The sequence below is a fragment of the Geotrypetes seraphini genome, chromosome 2, assembly GCF_902459505.1.
Source record: "Geotrypetes seraphini chromosome 2, aGeoSer1.1, whole genome shotgun sequence".
NCBI classification, from domain to species: Eukaryota; Metazoa; Chordata; class Amphibia; order Gymnophiona; family Dermophiidae; genus Geotrypetes; species Geotrypetes seraphini.
The window spans coordinates 151,030,892-151,051,043 of NC_047085.1; the positions used below are offsets into that span (position 1 = coordinate 151,030,892).

Genomic DNA, 20,152 nt, shown 5'->3' on the forward strand with positions numbered 1-20,152 from the left:
TGTTTTTAAAGCTGTTCTTAAGTCAGATTTTATGTAACTCAGAACTTGCAGATTTTAAGCTTCTTGTTGCTTACCTCTGTTCTCAGCTGACAAAAGGGCCAACTATCCCTACTAGGGTACAGCATGCACAGCCATGCTCTGTTCTTAATGTGCCTTGCATCATTCCGGAATCTGCTACAGAGGTTGTGGTAAAAGCGGATAGCATGGCTGGTTTTAAGAAAGGTTTGGACAAATTCCGGGAGAAAAAGTCCATAATCTGTTATTAAGACATGGGGGAAGCCTCTGCTTGCCCTAGATCGGTAGCGCACGGTTGCTACTCTTTGGGTTTTGGCCAGGTACTAATGACCACTGTGAGAACGGGCTACTGGACTTGATGGACCATTGGTCTCACCCAATAGGGCTATTCTTATGTACTTAGAAGTGGAGGAGTCTATGCCCACTGGATATACTGCTCAGTGAAATCAAATGAAGCCACAACCGCGTTCTTAAGTACAAGTTGTACTTAAGTTGGGCGTGTAACTCGAGGACTGCCTGTACTGTTAGAGCCAAGAAGACAGTTTGATCTTTTTTGCCTAATCTATAGCCATTTATTGGACACAGAGGAGACCAGTAGCTGATAAAAAGGGGCTATTTTGTAATTAAGATTTCAATTTAAACATCTCTTTAGAAAGATCAACAAATGAACTAAAACAAACAAGAAACTAGCATTATCAACAGACTTAAAAGTCCACATTATAGAGACAAAGGTGAAAAAGAAAAAAGAAAAAGACAATAATAGGGAGACCCTCTCATCAACACTCAAGACAAAGCCATGAACTTGAAATGGTACCCAATTCTATACCCCCACCTTTTACTAAGGTGCGCTAGCGTTTTTAGCGCACGCAGGAAATTACCGCACGCTACGCTTCTAGAACTAACGCCAGCTCAATGCTGGCGTTAAGGTCTAGCATGTGCGGCAATGTAGCCTGCGCAATTCCGCGCGTTAAAGCCATAGCGCACCTTCATAAAAGGAGCCCTAAGTCACTGCTCTCTGTACAGTGAGTGACATTGAATATACACGGTGTCACAAACACTCTTAAGAGCGGAGCTCACCAGTCACAAAACTTATCCTCTGATGTGTCCCTTATAACCAGGGGTCTCTTCAGGTCTTTTGGCCAGCCCTAGGGAATTGCCTAGGCCTCCATTACATCCACACCGTCCGGCTCCTGGAAGTCTGAAGTGGGGAGGCTTTCTTCCACCTCCTGCATAGGCCAATCTGGAACTTCTGTGCCTGTTCCTTGGCTCCACAGCTCTTGCCCTCCCTTGGGCTGCAGAAGTGACTCCTCCTGGTCATTCGCTCCTCCCCTTGCTGTATGCTTCAGCCTGCTTTTGAACAGCTCAGAGCCAATCCCCTTCAGCCTGTAGAGGGGGATGGGCTTTGGTTCCCCTGCAGGTTTTTCCTGCCTAGGTTTTCTAAGTGCAGCCAATCTCTCACTGGCTTTCCTAGCTACTTTATAGACTGGCTGCTGCCATGGCCAGTCTGCCTGCCTCTGTTCCACATTACTCCTGCTCTGGTCATATGAACAAGAGAGTTCAGCCTCAAATTGCTCCCTAGAATTAATCTGGTCAGCACTTCTGCACCAGATCCTAATAGGGGCAAAACTAGTACTGGTGCTAGGTTTGTCACAACGGACAGGCGTAACCACCATCAGCTCTATGGTTAGCAGTGCTAGTCAGCCTCTATCCTTACAGTTGTATGCAGTTTAAGTTTATAAGTCTTTTTGTTAGTCTAAATTTATCCACGTAACTATATACCGCTAGCTCCTTCCCACTCCCAATACCACTTCTCAATACCTTCCCAATTCCCCAATTCCTCATCCACTCTTTATCTCCTCTAGAAATTACCAGATATCTTCTTCTAATACATTTTTTGTAATTCTTTTGTAATTCTTCTTGTAATACATTTTCTGTAATTCTTTTGCAATCCGCCTTGAACCGCAAGGCAATGGCGGAATAGAAAACTCTAATGTAATGTAATGTAATATGGAGACAAGCTGAATACCATCAACTATTCATAAATGTAGAAGTGTCTATTCCAGGGGTGTCCAATGTCGGTCCTCGAGGGCCGCAGTGCAGTCGGGTTTTCAGGATTTCCCCAATGAATATACATGAGGTCTATTTGCATGCACTGCTTTCATTGTATGCTAATAGATCTCATGCATATTCACATTGGACACCCCTGGTCTATTCTATGACTCCATTTCACTTCTAAATAGTGCTGAAGCAGTCTGTAAAAATTTTCGGCAATGCTCTCCGAACAGTGCCACTGAAAATTTCCAGCTAGTGCACTTATCCATATGGCCGTTGACGCACTACAGATAAGAGCTTTTCAATATTGACCCAAATGTTCCTTATTGCTTTTCAGTGAGAATACCTACCGAGTTCAAACAACGTCCTAACTATAAAATTCTTAGAAACCTATCACGCACAGACCATTCACTTACCCTTCTGGTGACTATTGGATCAACATCTTTAGGATCACGGTGGCTAAGGGTCATGAGGTCAGCATGCAATGTTCTAATTCGCTGCAGACGAAGGCGGATATAGCGGGCAGAGGTAAACTCCAGGAGTGCTGAGGAGGGATCATCGGCACTGGGTCTGCCATTAATCAAGGAAGTGTGAATCTGAAAAAAAAGGGCATAGTTTTAAAACACTCAACGGATGTTGTTCTCTCTTTCTGTCTTTCAAATGATCACTCGCTGATACAAGATAATTTATTTCCGTGCATAATCCTGTAAGCAAAAATTCCCTTTAGGATATAATGTACTGTATATACAGTGGCTTCAAATACTATGTACAGATATAGAGAGAGAGGTCATTGTATCCCTTGTGCTGGCTGCGGTGTTCCTGTAACACTCACAGTAATAGACTGTAGAGGACAGAATCACAAATAATGGTTTTCCAGCCAAGTTATACAAGCTGAGCTCTATAACAGTTCAAAGACAAAAAAAAAAAGGACAAAAAATTAAAATCAGCAAATTATTTCATGGTAAGGGAGCATTTCTATAACTGAGCACTACAATTTATGCTTCTAGATTAGTACATCGCAAACTGTATGTCCCAGAGGATTACAGGTGTGCCCCGAGATGCTTTTGAGGAGGAGAGGTGCTGGTGCCAGCTGACAGGACGTGCCTCTTGCAACAAGAGGCACGTCCTGTAGTCAGTCACTCGGTAACTGCACCTCTGTTTTGTTATTGTTTTCTAGTTTTAACATAGCGAAACATAGCCTGTGTTGGGTTTTATCTGATGTCTGCACAATTAAACTGAACCTGCCCCCTGTTTCACGAAACTGCGATAGCAGTTTCTAGCGCGGGGAGCTGCGCTGAATGACCTGCGCTGCTCCTGACGCTCATAGGAACTCAATGAGCATCAGGAGCAGTATGGGCCATTCAATGCGGCTCCTGGAGCTAAAAACTGCTATCGCAGTTTCGTACAAGGAGGCATTGGTTTAACATCTTTTTGGCTGTGCTGCTTTTCATTGGCCACCATTTTGGATTTTGCAGACCGCTGTTTTCTAGGTTTCATTAACACTGACATATTTATTTAAATAATTTCTATTCCACTTATAATCTAAGCGGATTACAGTGTTCACATAGACAAATCAACAATACATCTTTACAAAGAGCAGACAAACCAACAAGATAATACATCCTGTAGGCTTAAAAGAATATTTTGACACATAGGATCAAGCTGTGGATAATTTAGGTAATATGAGTGGATAGCTTAACCCTGTCTATCCAAGTTTCTAGTTCTGCTACAACAATTATTGAAAAAGATAAAGAAAGACATCTGAATTACTGCAGCACGTTTCAGAGCACCCTATCCAAAATATTTCTGATTGGCATTTTCTTTCTGTACCCGTAGGCCATTGTGTAGGAGGCACACAAAATCTGGCATGCTCGCCTTCCTGAAGATCACATTTTTAAATCTTTGTTTTCCCTTTTAGAAGTAACACATTGTTCAAACAGGTTTGAAAACACTTCATAAATTTATAAAACTGACTGTACTCGCTGTCTGAGACACCAGGACCCTTTGTTTCCAGTAAGAAAGGGGATTGTACTTGCTGAAATATATCCTCAGGAACAAGTAAAAACTTTTCCACAGTGATTGCTAATTGGAAGTCAGTATGGTTTTATTTTTTAGCATAACATGCACTTTTTCTAATTCTCTGGATCTTTCTATTCTTTTTAAAGTATAGTAAAGCGTCAATAAACTTGACAGTAACATGGATTCTATGGAACAGATATTCAGCGAGATTTAACCAGTAAGGAAAGGTCCTGCCCAGTTCAATCCTGATGGCCAGCTCTGCCACTGATATTCAGGAGCTGGGACAGTCTCATCCTCTCCTTCTCTTGGCCTTAGCCAAATATTGCCAGAATGGTCCAAATGTGGAGTTGGGGATGAAGCTGGGATTTATCCAGGTAGTAGCAATTTTCAGTCCAAAAGCCAGGTAAGTCCCCAGGTAAAATTAGGCTAGAAAAATGCTGTCTTATCTTTGTCCAGGCACTTAGCCAGGCATGGATCTCAACATTGGCCAGCACCTGGATGACTCTAGTGCCATCTACAACCAGATTAAGAGCTCCTTTTACAAAGGTGCACTAGCGTTTTTAGCACACACACCGGATAAGCGTGCATTAGCTGAAAAATTACAGCCTGCTTAAAAGGAGGTGGTAGCAGCTAGCGTGCGCGCTATTCCACGCGTTAAGGCCCTAACGCACCTTTGTAAAAGGAGCTCTAAGTCTTAAATTGAATAGTGGGTCATATTCAATGCACAGCAATCAGCATCTTTAAAATCACTGACCACAGGCTGAATATTGGAAGGTTGGGGAGGATTTATTAATGAACGTTACTAAATTTGAACTCAACGCAAGTTATAATAAGGGTACAATATGGGCTTACACGCTAAGAATATTATAATCCATACTATGATATGCTGAGGAAAAATTTAAAAATAGAATAATAGAATAATAATGTATATCCAGTTTTCTCCTCAGACAATCTATCAGTCAGCTGCCAAAAGCTATGGTCTGCTCAATCAGTCCCTTGGTCAAGAGATATTTTATTGCCCCCTATCAATTATTTGGTAGTTTCTCTTTCTGAAGGAAGCTATTAATGTTCTGAAAGGTTCCTTTGTCTTATTTTCTTTAATCAATCAGGACAGGCAAGGATCCAGCTCACACAGTATGGAATTCGTTTTAGGAGCTCATTTTCAAAAAATATCCAAAAATAGCTTAAAGGATCAGATGGACATTTTTCTCACCAAACCTTCCAAATCGCTACTTTTGAAACCCACTGTGTAGATCAGGGGTATCAAAGTCCCTCCTCGAGGTCCGCAATCCAGTCGGGTTTTCAGGATTTCCCCAATGAATATGAATGAGATCTATTTGCATGCACTGCTTTCATTGTATGCTAATAGATCTCATGCATATTCATTGTGGAAATCCTGAAAACCCGACTGGATTGCAGTCCTCGAGGAGGAACTTTGACACCCCTGGTGTAGATAGATTTCCATGCTGTTTGTCTATGGTGCATTCAAATCTCAAGGGAGTATACTGAAAGTGTGGTTTGGGTTGGCCTAGGTCATGCTTATGATTTGGATGTTTTTCTGCAATAATGGAACATTATAGAGTATATCCAGAGCACAGTTAGGACATTTAAGGGGACACCTGTTTTAATAACAACTAAATGCCAAAAAGATGTCCAAGCTGACCAAATGACCACAGGAGGGCCACAGGAGGGATGAAGGCATGATCCTCTCCCACTTCCCCAGTGGTCAATGACCCCCTCCCCCCCCCCAAAGATGTGAATGAAACAGTACATATTACAGCAGCAAGCAGGTTCCTGGAGTAGTCTGATGGGTGGTGTAGAGAACTGTAGAGATGGGAACTCAGGTTCATATTTTACTCTAACTACTACACTTGTGGTGAAATGTGAGCTTTCCAAAACCCATCCAAATTCCAGTGTACCTATATATAGGTGACACCTGCAGTCATAAGGGCTATTAGTGAGGTGTATAGTTAGGTCCAGTAGGTTTTGGGTAGATTTTAGAGGGCTCATCATACACTATAAGGGGGTTATAGGGTAGGGGGTCATAGTTATAGTGTAGGGTAAGGTTATAGTGAGATGTGTACCTGGGCTTTTTATGTGAAGTTCACTTCAGTGCCCCCTAGGATGCCCTACTGTTCTGCTGGGATATCTGAGTGACCAGTCTACTAAAAATGCTGACTCTCTTCTACATACATCCCAATGGCTTGTTTTGTGAGATTTTAAGAACATAAGAATAGCCTTACTGGGTCGGACCAATGGTCCAACAAGGCCAGTAGCCCATTCTCATGGGGGCCAATCCAGATCACCAGTACCTAGCCAGAACCCAAGGAGTAGCAACATTCCATGCTACCCATCCAGGGCAAGCAGAGTCTTCCTCCATGTCTTTTCAATAACAGACTATGGACTTTTCCTCCAGGAACTTATGCAAACCTTTCTTAAAACCAGCTACGCAATCCGCTCTTACCACAACTTCTGGCAATGTGTTCCAGAAGTTAACTATTCTCTGAGTGAAAAAATATTTCCTCCTATTGGTTTTAAAAGTATGTCCCTGTAATTTCATCGAGTGTCCCCTAGTCTTTGTAATTTTTGACAGAATGGAAAATTGATCCACTTGTACCCATTCTACTCCACTCAGGATTTTGTAGACTTCAATCATATCTCCCCTCAGACGTCTCTTTTCTAAGCTGAAGAACCCTAACTGTTTTAGTCTTTCCTCATTTTTATCGTTCCATCAGAATGAAAAAAAGTGGAAAATTGCTGGACTAAGTATACAGCCCTCGATGGAGACTACCACAACTTTGCTGGTTGGGCTGAAAACTTTTCAGTGGCCCCTCACAAATCCCAGCAAATATACAATTGTACTCTGGAACAGGCATAAATATACATGTGTGCCTGCTGTCATCAGAGTCACTTGTAAGTAGAAGAGAAAGTATATGCCGCTATTTCCACATACATGACTGCATCCACTTGTCTGGCCAGCTGTAAAATCCTCTGCATGTGTTCAGCAGTGCATATGATAGAAATGTTTTTTCCATCTTGAAAATGCAATTGAGCTACCCATCATTTACCACCCCCTCTCCCATATAAGCAGCAGGTTGGAAAAACTGTTAAAACAAAAAAAATCTAAATTCTCCATGGAAAGCCATACTTGTCAGCATCTAATTACCAAAACTAGATCTAAAAAAAAAAAATATTAAAAGAATTCTGGATTTGATTATGAACTTCAGCCCTTCACAATCTATACCCTTAAGTCTTCTACATCAGAGAAAGATTTATCAGCCTACACTGGTCAACTTAACTTTGTTGCAGGGAGTTGGAGGTGAGGGGGAGGAGAGCACCATTTGTAACAGTCACCGAGGACCGACAGGCCTTTGATAGGTTATTCATTTTCAGAGGCAAAACTGACTTCAAATCAGTACAATACTTAGTTCTTATAATTATGCTGCGTCCTTGGAACTCTGCCAGGGCTTGTTGCCCAGTTCCAGCTGTGCTGAACACTAAAGACTACATTCAAAACTTTTATCCCGCAGAACCAGGTGCCTTGAAAGAAAATAGGTCTTTATTAATCCTAATAAAGCACTCTATTTAACTGCAATCCCTAAACTGATTTTTTTTTTTAATTCACATACGCATCTTTGCCCACAATGTACTGACAACTATTATTTTTTCTTGGCCCGGTAATTTCCTTTGGCTCCAATGGAGTTGGCTCTATCTGCTCACAGTGCCATGAGCCTTGTTTTGCAATATATCTGTGTGTTTCCCACCATTGCTATATATATCCCCTGACCTATCCCTGACCAGATTAGCCCAGCCATTAGAGCCATATTCCTCAGCCAGGTGCTGGAATTGAAACCCATCTCTTGAATCCATCTAATGTTCACCCCAATTTGGACCTCTAAGACGTCCACTGAACAATACCTAAAACTTATTTATTTATTCATTCAGTTTATAGCAGTAGTCTCAAACTCGTGGCCCAGGGGCCTTATGCGGGCCACATGCAGCCCGCTAGATACTATTTTGAGGCCCTAGATACTATTTTGAGGACATGGTACTACTCGAAAGGGTCCAGAGAAGAGCGACTAAAAAGGTGAAGGGGTTGGGGGAGTTGCCATACGGGTGAGAGATTAGAGAAGCTGGACCTGTTCTCCCTTGAAAAGAGGAGATAGAGGAGACATGATCAAAATATTCAAGATAATGAAGGGAATAGACTTAGTGGATAAAGACAGGTTGTTCACCCTCTCCAAGGTAGAGAGAACGAGAGGGCACTCTCTAAAGTTAAAAGGGGATAGATTCCATACAAACGTAAGGAAGTTCTTCTTCACCCAGAGAATGGTGGAGAACTGGAATGCTCTCCCGGAGTCTGTTATAAGGGAAAACATGCTCCAGGGATTCAAGACAAGGTTGGATAAGTTCTTGCTGAACCAGAACGAACGCAGGTAGGGCTGGTCTCGGTTAGGGCACAGGTCTTCGACTTGGGGGCCGCCGCATGAGCGGACTACTGGGCACGATGGACCACTGGTCTGACCCAGCAGCGGCAATTCTTATGTTCTTATGGAACGTTGCCTGCCTCACTGCTGTAACCTCACGCAAGCACTTGCCTGCGTCTGTATACGATTGTGAGGTGGAATGGAGAGAACAATTGTGTACAGACGCAGGAAAGGGAGGTTACAGCAGTGAGGCGGACAACGTTCCAGAATGTAAAGTAACCATTGGAGGCAGTGCAGCTTGTGTGTAAATAATCTTGTGAACTCTCATGAAATTTGGCACCTCTCCTGGTGGTGACTGCTTGATGTAAGATGGTGGTTGTGTCCGGTGCTGGAGGAGGTGAGAGCTGAAGGCAGTTGCAGACGCAACCACCAGGCACTTAAGGCACATATTTTCCAGGCACAAGTCGGATATTGATTCTCCCCTCTACAAAAAACCTAAATCACAATTTTGCATGAGGTAAAACTCTTTATAGTTTATAAATCTTTCCTTAATTACTTCTGATAATTTCAGCTATACACAGCTGAAAGCAATGCAACATGCAGAAAGTGAAAAACTACCTAAACCTCACTTTCTCACGTTGCACTGCGTTCAACTGTGTATAGCTCAAATTATCAGAAGCAATTAAGGATTTATAAACTATAAAGAGTTTTACCTCATGCAAAGTTGTCATTTCTTTAATAAGACATTAACTATTTTTTTCTGTGGCCCTCCAAGTACCTACAAATCCAAAATGTGGTTTTAGTTTGAGACTGCTGGTTTATAGCCTGCTTATTGAATACTTCTAGGCAGGTTAAATAGTACACAGGTACAATAACACGAAAACTAGTAACATTGATTTAACAATGATTTACTTTTATCAGAAGGTAATTAATTTTATTGTTGAGGATGAATAATTGACAATATTCATGATCTTGTGGCAATCTTATCTGCTAAAGCATAAAGAAATACAAGCAGTTTTTCTTGATGCCCCTCACCCCTACTACCAATCATGGCAATGAACATCTCAACCCCGGCTATGTCATGGAAAAGTCTGACTTTGGAATCAAATCCAGGTATCCCATGATCGAGCCACCAGACCAACCTCCGGATAACATCACAGCAGTTTACTCTTAGTCAATATGAGTTATGACAATTTTGAACAGCTCCACTCCTTCAAAAGGCCCCATCATCAATAAAAAAAAAACCAAAAAAAAAACCTTCAATTGTCCCAGCATCTCCAGACTGCCCTCACCCTTCTAAAATACCTCTGAAATTGCCCCAAACTGCCCTACACTTCTAAACTATTTCTGCCTAAAACTACCTCAGCAACTGCCCCTTAAAATTACCCCAAATGCTCCCAAGCTGCCCCGTCCCTCAAAACTACCAACTGCCATGGTACCCTTAAACTGTCTACATCCCTAAACTGCCCTCCAACTGCCCCACTTTCTAAATTACAACTTCCCTATCTGTAAATTAGTCTCTTCTATTACCATACCCCCAAAACTACACCACCACCCAAAATTACCCTCAACAGCTTCACTATCCTCCAAATTCCCCCACTACTACCCTTCTATGAAACCCCACAACTGACCCAACCCCAAATCCTACCCTAAGTGCCTCAGCACACTAACTATTCCCACCACACAAAACTTCATCTGCCCTACCGCCCCAATCAACTCCATCCTCCAAAATAATCTTTGCAACTGCCCAAACCTCTAACCCCCTAAACTATTCCCACCTCCCCTAACTACCTCCATGCTCCAAACTACACACTGCAATTCTCCCACCTCAAAGTTGCCTTAGCATCCAAAAACTGTTCCAACTTCCTCCACCACATCTAAACTGCCACACTCTCTAAAATAAACCCCTGAAGCCACTCTGCTACCCATATTTGTTCTACTGCAGCTGCCTCACCACTACCAAACTGCTCCCACCACCCAAAATGATGGCAACTGTCTCCACCACTCCTAAACTGCCCCCTCTCTAAAATAACCATTTGAAAATGCCCCAAACAAAACTGTTACTCTGCAACTGCCCCATCATCATCAGACACTACTACTCAAATTACCCTCTACAACTGCCATTAGGTATTAAAAAACACACTACAAAAAAAAAGTCCCATAATCTCAATCACAGTATAAACCATTACTTCCAGCTTTGTAACATACACTCAATAAATCTTGCACTGTAGCTATGTCAAACTTATCCTGTAAATTGTATTTTATGTATGTCGGTTATAGATCCCTACTATGTGTCAAGTTAGGATAAAACTTGTATTGAAAATCCTTGCTCTGTAACTGTGCAAATTGTAACCTGTAAACTCTATACCAGGGGTGCCCACTAGTGCTACCCGATTCACGATTCGAATCGGTTCACCGATTCACTTCGGGTGAATCGATTCGATTTAAATTTTTAAAAAATCATCTTCCCAATTCGGACCCTTTCCCCTCGCCCCCTAAAGCAGGAACGGCAGTGCTGCTCTTGCTGGCTGGCCACTGCCACAACTGTTTTACAGGGCGAGAAGGGAGGATCAGACGGGAAGATCACGGTTACAGCATCTTTGCAGTGCTTTGAGCTGTTTCCTCTGCTGCGGTCCCACCCCTCCTCTGACGTCAGAGGCAGGATCGCGGCAGAGGAAACAGCTTAAAGCACTTTGCAAAGACGCTGTAACCGCGATCTTCACTGCAGGCTGAAGCTATAAGGTAAACGGTGCGGAGAGGCAAGGGGGAACTTGGAGGCCTTCCGGGGGGAGGGGAATGCGCAGTCTTTCGGGGAGGCAGTCCTTCAGTGGGGGCAGACTTTTGGGGGGAAGTCCTTGGGGGGGTGCAGGCTTTCAAGGGGGGAACAGGCCTTTAAGGGGGGGGACAAGCCTTCAAAGGGGGGACAGGCCAGGGATGGTGGCATAGGCCTTCAGGGGGGAGAAGCAGGCTTTCAAGGGAGGAACAGGCCTTTAAGGGGGTGGGACAGGCCTTGGGGGGTGCAGACCTTTAAGGGGGGGACAGGCCTTCAGGGATGGGGGTACAGGCTTTCAGGGGGCAGGTGCAGGCCTTCAGGGGGGGACAGACCTTCAGAGGAGGGGGGCCCTGGTGTAGAAGTACACGGAGGGAGGGAAGGGGGGTTCAAAGAGACGTGCATAAGCCGGACTTTGGGGGGGGAAGAAATAATGGGTCTAAAAATAGAGGAGAGGGAGAGAGATGATGGACAATGGGATTTAGGGAGGGAAGGAACAGAAAGGGAAAGAAGTTGGACACAAGGGATGGTGTGGAGGAGGGATAGAGATACTGGATAGGAGGGTAGTTGGGAAAAGAAAGGGAGAGATGGTGGACTCTGGGGTGGTGGGGAAAGCGGGAGAGATGCTGGATGAAAGGGTAGTTAAGAAAAGGTGGATCTGTGGATGGAGACAAAAAAAAAAAAAAAGATGCCAGATCTCTGGGGGAGGGAAGGGAAACGGAAGGGGAGGACAGAGATGGCAGATGGATGGTTAGAATGGAGAAAGAAGGAGACCCTAGTAAGCAAGTTATCAGAAGACAACCAGAGCCTGGGACCAACAAGATCTGAATAATGACCAGACAACAAAAGGTAGAAAAACTAATTTTATTTTCCATTTTGTGAATGCAATGTGTCAGATTTGAAATTTGTATCCTGCCAGAGCTGGTGTTAGACTGCAAACATGAGCTAGGATTTAAAAGAGAGAGGAAAAGTCTTTTTTGTTTGTTTGTTTATTTTGTTTACACCACAGCGCCAGTGTGGTTATGAGAAGGCAAAGGGGGTGAAGAGGCTATAAAGTAAACCCACCAGGATGTTTGAAAAAAAACACCCAATTGGACAGGAAAATCGAATCGAATTGAATCAAAAAACCAATTCAGTAGGCTGAATCAAATCAAAATTTTTTTTTCCTGAATCGGTCAGCACTAGTGCCCACACTTTTTTGACTTGTGAGCTTCTTTTAAAATGACCAAGTCAAAATAATCTACCAACAATAAAATAAAATAAAAAATAAAAAAAACACAAAGCACACAGTATGCAGAGAAAATGTTAATTATCATTTGTATTTGGGATTTTTTTCAGAGGTCAAGGTAGATGACTTTAAAATATGCAATGTCTCCTCAGTAATAACTATACAAAAATAGACAAATATACCCCCTCCCTTTTTACTAAACCGCGATAGCGGTTTTTAGCACAGGGAGCCCCTGCCACATAAAGACTCTCTTTTAGTAAGCCACAGTAAAGGTTTCTAATGTGGCCTGGAGCACTAAATGCTCTAACACTGCTCCAACGCTCATAGAATTCCTATGAGCGTCAGAGCAGTGTCGGAGTATTTAGTACTCCGGGCCAACATTTACCATGGCTTACTAAAAGAGGGCCTTTATGTAGTAACCTTTGACCAGTTAAATTCTGAATACTGCCATGTGTTAGCTGGTGCCAGATAAACTGGATATTCAGTGCTGAAGACTGGATATGACACAGCATTAAACATCCAAGAATAATGCTGGCAACCAATCAGCTAGCGACTCTGCACAGGAAGAAGCGAAGGAAGGTCACTCTTGCCCATGCAGAGCTGCTAATTGATTGTCTGTTGCAGTTCACCATGGGACCACCAGGGATTCTAAAGGTATGCGGGGGAGGCAGAAGGGAGGTAAAAATTCTTAGAATCAGTTGGGACAGGAGACGGAAGGGGTCCCTCCTGTCCCGGGCCATCGCTGGACCACCAGGTCTTACGGCAGGCCCAGCAGAAGCCTTCAATAGATTTGTGAGGGGAGTGGGTCATCGCTGACCCAAATATAAACCGAGACTCCCATTTTTGGGCCATTTTTTTGCTCAAAAATTTCAGTTTATATCCAAGTATATACAGTAATTTGAATATTGGCCTGCACATTTTCAAAAACACAGTATCCCTGAATACTTCAAGCCACAATATCAGTCCTGCACATGTCACAAAACAACAAAATCCCTGAATATCTCAAGCCACAGAAGAGTATTAATTAATAACATTTACGGAATTCATCATACCTCTCCATTCTCCAGAGGATTAAGTCGGGAGTAATAGGAGGTGCAAATCACCTCACTGTCTCTCTTGTAAGTGGGAGGCCCAAGCCTTGGTGTTATATTGTAATGAATTAAACACTCTGTGTCACTAATTGCATAATACTGCCATGGTGAGAATTTGATTCCATCAACAGAGCGCTCCAATATCCAGTTTCCAGGTCGAGGGCTTATAGCACTTTTGATGATAATATATGCAACTTGGAACACCTAAACAAGAAATAGATACAACAGTACAATTAGCAATTCTGAAAACTAGATTCTGGATGTACTTTAAATACTGTAGTTACCCTGTTTGAAAAGAAAGGATGCTTTGAAGTAAATGTCTCTTTGATCCATTTAAGCATGTTTTAGAAATGATTCATACGAGTCTATGCTAATACAAAGGAAAATTCATATATCATCTTCATTTTCAGGACTAGCACTTCAATTGCAAAACAGCAGTCATGAGCTTGATATTCAGCTTGTGGTGGTCAGCAATTTTTAAATCTCTTGACAGCCTTATTCAATGCTAGGCCATGCCTGGATTCTGCCAATGAATATCTAGGTAAATGCAGTCATCTGGAAGATACACAGAATGGGCCAATATTCAGGGCTGCACCCATTTACCTAACCAGGCAAAGTCTGGACAACCTGCACAGCCTAACTTGCCAACTCCTGACTCCACCTCACATATCCCCAGTACCCCCTGGCCTAGACACAGCGATGATGGTCTCTGACAATATTCAGCAGTTCAAGTTCACGTTTATTTGATAAATCGCCTATATAAAACATTTTAAGTGATGTACAATTAAAAACAAATTATGGGGAGACAAACAATCTTAGTAATAATAAGTTAAAAACAGAAAACAGGAATTGTTAACAGCATATATAAAACAAAAAAACAAATTAAAAACAGAACACATAAATCATTAACAGTAAATATAAAACAAAAATGTCTAGAAATTTAAAGATTTCTCTGTACATACAGTGTAATGACAAACGTGATGAGGAGGAAAGGGGGAAATAAAGTTACAAAAATTTCTCATAATAGGGAAGAAAAAACATATTAGGGAAAAAACACAAAGGAGGGGAGAAGGAAGAAAGAGAAAAAAAAAAAAAAAAAAAGGAATGACTACTTAGTCAGTAAAGGCGTCATTGAATAAAAAAGTTTTTAAAAGTTTTTTAAAGGAGATAAGATCTTTGTCTTTTCTAATAAAAAGAGGCAGAGCGTTCCAGAGTTGGGGAGCTAAAACAGAGAACATATCATTTCTCCTTGTTCCCACAATTTTTAAGGAGGGGACCGATAATAAATCTTGATGAGAGGATCGGAGGGATCGGGTTGAATGATATGGAATAATCATTCTAGATATGAATTGTGGCGCGTTGAATAATAGTACCTTGAAGACTAAAAAAGCTATTTTGAACGTAATTCGGTGGTTAATAGGCAGCCAGTGTGACTTGATTAATAGGGGTGTTACGTGGTCGTATTTTTTTGCTTTATGAATAAGTTTTATGGCAGTATTTTGGATTATTTGGAGTCTTTTCTTTTTTGGGGGGGATACATTAAATAACAAAGAATTACAATAATCTGGCCCCTGCCCTGTTAAAATCACTTTAACTATTGAGCCCAATCATCCTTTTATTTCAGTAAATGTGTTTGTCAGTTTAAACCCATTACACAGTGAAATGTTATTTCTGGCAAAACAAATTCATGTCACTAAAGCCAACTCCTTATTTGAAAATAACTAAGACAGCCATGACAGAACTGTTGTCTTAAACCATTGCCTTAAAAGCCCCAAAAATATTTCCCTCAATTCATTGAATGAAATGGTGCGGTAGCCATGTTAGTTCACTGTTTGAGATACTGAATGGCCCGCGCTGCTCCCGACGTTCATTCAGCGCAGCTCTCTGAGCTAAAAACTGCTAGCGCAGTTTAATAGAAGAGGGGGTTAATTATAAGAACAATGAGTTGCCATAATGGGATCGACCAAAGTCCATCAAGCCCAGTATCTTGCTTCCAACAGTGGCCAACTCAGGTCACAAGCACCTGGCAAGATCCCAAAGAGTAAAACAGGTTTCATGCTGCTTATCCCGCGCATAAGCAGTGGATTTCCCGAAATCCATCTTAATAATGGCTTATGGATTTTTGTTCTAGGAAAATATCCAAACCTTTTTTTAAACCCTAAGCTAACTGCTTTCACCGCATTCTCTGGCAACGAATTCCAGAATTTAATTACAAGTTGAGTGAGAAAATATTTTCTCCCTTTTGTTTTAAATCTACTACCTAGTAGCTTCATTGCATGCCCCCTAGTCCTATTATTTTTGGAAAGAGTGCACAAGCTGAGAATAAGATAAATAAGTACAGATAACTAGAATTAACAGAGGTGTGTAAATCTGGTATGAACCTAATACATACACGATACTGGTATTAAGCGCTTAAGGAAATAGGCTTTAGAATGAATAGAGGGCATGATACTGGTATTATGTCTTTATATACATTGGATGAATGTATTAACCATTGCAGAAAAACTCAAAAACTCTGTTTTGTATAACCATTACAGAAGCTCATGTAAACCGCTCTGAATTGACTCCCAAGTCATTAGTAGCGGTATAGAAGCATTCAATAAACAAACAAGCGATTACATCTGCCCATACCCACTCAGTATTTTAGACAGTTTGTGGTCATTTATTCTATATTTGGCATTTTTTTGTTTCATGTATGCATGGAATTTTCTATGTAGTATTCTTTTGCAATTTACCCCACCCCCTTTTTCAAAATTGTGAAAGTGGGTTTTAGCACAGGTCGGCGCACTGAATGCTCTGCGCTGCTCTCGACTCTCATAGGAGAGGTGCATTCAGCGCACAACGCTCAAAGGAACTTTATGAGCGTTGCGAGCAGCGCGCTGGCCTGCGCTAAAAACTACTTTTGTGGTTTTGTTAAGGTGGGGGGGTTGGTTTGTTCAATTTTCACAATATTTGTATTGATATTTTAGGGCCCCACTATAATATTTAGAGCCCTCAAATATCATAGGATTTGTTGTAGGTTCAGAATTACTTTTTGTTTTAAAGTGTTTTTTGTTTGTTTTACTATACAGTTCTTTTTGATACTACACTAGAAACCTACCACTACTACTTATCATTTCTAAAGTGCTACCAGGCATATGCAACACTGTTCACCAATGGCTCCTTTTACAAAGGTGCGTTAGGGCCTTAACACGTGGAATAGCGCATGTTAAAATGCCATGCGTGCTAAGTCATTACCACCTCCTCTTGAACAGGCGGTACTTTTTCGCACACTAATCTGGTGCATGCGCTAAAAACGCTAGCGCACCTTTGTAAAAGGAGCCCCAAATGTAATTCTGTAAGATCTGACATTACCAGATCTACTCAAAAATTTAAATTGTCCTTTCCTACGTCGAAATGGGGTGACCTACATTGGCAAATTAGGGAAGTCTCTACTTTTCAAAATTACTGAGCTGTGGAATAATTTTCCTATTCAACTGCGCGATCTAGGCTCTTTCCAATCATTTCGAAAACATCTAAAATCTTGGCTATTTTCAAAGTTGTATATTCCTCTCCTCTCCATACTATTCCAAATCCAAATTGTATCTGTTCTCCTTTCTAATTTCTTGTAAACCGTGCCAAGCTCTACCGTTATAGAGAAGATGCAGTATATAAGCCTAAGGTTTAGTTTAGTTTAGTTTACTATATGACAAAATATATGTATTGGGGGACCGAGGCTCAATGGAGGCTGAAAAGTGCAGGGTGAGAAAGAGGGGAGATGCCAGATGGTAAGAACGGATAGCATAGCTGGTTTTAAGAAAGGTTTGAACAAGTTCCTGGAGGAAAAGTCCATAGTCTGTTATTGAGAAAGACATGGAGGAAGCCACTGCTTGCCCTGTATCGGTAGCATGGAATATTGCTACACCTTGGGTTCTGGCCAGGTACTAGTGACCTGGAATGGCCACCATGAGAATGGGCTACTAGGCTTGATGGACCATTGGTCTGACCCAGTAAGGCTATTCTTATGTTCTTATGAGAAAAGATGCTAGATGGAAGGAAGAGGAGAGATAGAAGACATGCTGAATGGAAAAGAGGAGAGAGAGAAGATGTTGGACAGAAAGGTATGGAGACCGAGGTTAGATGCTAGAAGGAATGATCGGCAGATAAAGTAGATGCTGGATGATAAGATGGGTATGAAAGAGTGGAGATAATAGATAGAGGGATGGAGAGAGAAAGGGGAATTCTGACAGAACAATGGGGAGAGAGAGAGGAAGATGCTAGATGGATAGGGGGAAAGGATAGTGTTAAGACTGGAGGATGAGAGAAAGGGGTGAGGGAAAGATGAAAGATGAAAGGCTGAAAGTAAATGGGCAATAGATCCTACCGGGTGTTTTTTTTTATAATTTTTTTTATTTATATGCTTTTATATTTTCATCAAGCTTAACAATTTTGACAAAGGATCAGAATATTCACAAATAAGAAATAAAAAATTTAACATATACATACACGTAAGTGTATGTTAGAAATACAATCAGTTATTTAGTCCCCAAATAATGGATTTAAGAAAAGAAAAATAAATACATTCCAATATAATAAGAAAATTATTCTAATTTAGAGTAACGGCAATGGTTATCCACCCTACAGATGATAGTCAAGTCATTCATCAATGGACTAAACCAGCCCTTCTTTTGGCCCTAAAAACTCTATTAACTGTTTAGGCTCAAAAAAAAAAGAAAATTTTTATTTTGATAGGAAATAAGACATTTTGCTGGAAACTTTAACAAAAAAGTAGCTCCAAGGGCTAGGGTTCTAGGCCACAATGCCAACTCCTTTCTATGCCTCTGGATTTTTTAAGTCTGGAAAAATTCTAACATTTGAGCCCAAAAATTTGTCATTTAAATGACGGAAATATAAACTTAAAACATATTCCCTATCACTTTCCAAGGCTAAAGTCAGCAAAAGGGTGGTTCTATCTGTAACCACCTCAAGAGAACTCTCCAAAAATAAAGACAAATCAACATTGTCCTTAGATGTTTCCTTAGGAGTCGACCCCCCTTGAGGTCTCTTTATATCCAGGTAATAAGCCCTAAAAATTGGTGGTAAATTTTCCAAAGGGATGGCTAGGACTTCTCGAAAATATTTTCTCGCCATCTCCACTGGGGATATGACTGGGCATTTGGAAAAATTCAATAGTCTTAAATTATTTTTCCTAAGTGAGTTTTCAAAGTTCTCCAACTTGCGGGAAATAAATGATCTTTCCTTTACCAATTCCAACTGGACAGTCTTTACTTCTTTCAAATTTTCTTCCTGTTTCTCCAATTTTTCACTTAATTTAGATAGTTGCAGACCTTGCTGTTCTACCTTGGAATAGATAGTTCTATAATCATTTTTAATAGTTGAAAGACTCAATTTTAGGTTGGCGTCCATTATAGATATGGCCTGCCACAGCGCTTCCATATCAATCTTTCCTGGTCTTTTCAACTCCCCAAAACCGCCACAGCGCTTCCATATCAATCTTTCCTGGTCTTTTCAACTCCCCAAAACCGATGTTGTTCCCACTAGAAGTTCCTCTCACCTCTACTTCACTGGTAGTGGGGGTTAGTTTAACTTCCAAGCCAACACCTTCCTGCTGAGTTTCCAGCGTTGGCATCCCTCCTCTGCTGGAGTCCAGATTCCCCTCGTCAGGCTGCTGGGCTCCCATAGCTCCCTGCACCACCAAACTTCCTGGCTGGGGAGGAGTTGACCTTTGCTCCGGACTCAGACTCATCCGGGCTCCAGCGCCGAGGTGTTCTGACAACTCCGGGCTCACCTCCGAGGTAGAGTGTGTCTCTACAGCTGAACGGGAAAAGGCAGCCAAAATTGTCTGCTGACTTGTCATTTGCGGGATGCCGGAGGGTTAGGGCAAACTGTTCCCTTTCTTTTCCCCGTTACGGGTCAAAATCTGCTGCGGTAAATGAAAAAAAAAGTCAGCGACTCGCTGCCTCCCATTCAAGCATCCGTCCTCGATGCCATCTTGAATCCAGATCCTACCGGGTGTTTAAGGATGATAGCTTATCTTATAGCTGGGACAACACTTGCAGGGTGCCGCAGGGCTCCCCTTTATCTCCGACTTTGTTTAATATCTATCTTATTTTGTTGGGTAATTTGCTGCAAAATCTAAAGCTCAACTTTTATATTTACGCTAATGACATCACTGTGGTTATACCGTTAACCCGTTTGTCACCTGATTTTATTAATTTTTTAGCAAAAATTTTAAATCAGATCGAGCATTGGATGACCACTTTTAAATTAAAATTAAATACTGAAAAAACCAATTTTTTTTTAGCTACACCTAATGAAAAGATAAAAGAAAATATGATTCATGTGGGCGGGCGGGAATATAATATTGAACAAACAATAAAAATACTGGGTGTAACTCTCGACAAACATCTGACTCTGGAAAAACATGTAGATCTACTGTGTACGATTGATGATTATTAAGTGATATATTTATGATTAATTTGTTTTAACATATTGATACACTTATTGTATGTTTGAAAATGAATAAAGATTTATAAAAAAAAAAAAAGAA

General features: G+C 41.4%; 1 protein-coding gene across 2 annotated transcripts in view; it reads right to left on the reverse strand.

Moving 5' to 3' along the window:
* LAMA1 (laminin subunit alpha 1) overlaps positions 1 to 20,152 on the reverse strand; it is a 412,090-nt gene that overhangs the window by 308,149 nt on the left and 83,789 nt on the right. For both annotated transcript variants that reach the window (XR_004538373.1, XM_033934013.1), the window contains exons 4-5: positions 13,564 to 13,806; positions 2,484 to 2,663 (exon numbers count right to left, since the gene is read on the reverse strand). Coding sequence is in view for 1 of the 2 variants with exons in the window: in XM_033934013.1 (XP_033789904.1) it covers positions 2,484 to 2,663; positions 13,564 to 13,806 (423 nt within the window). In the remaining variant the exon portion in view is untranslated. The remainder of the gene's footprint in view (positions 1 to 2,483; positions 2,664 to 13,563; positions 13,807 to 20,152) is intronic.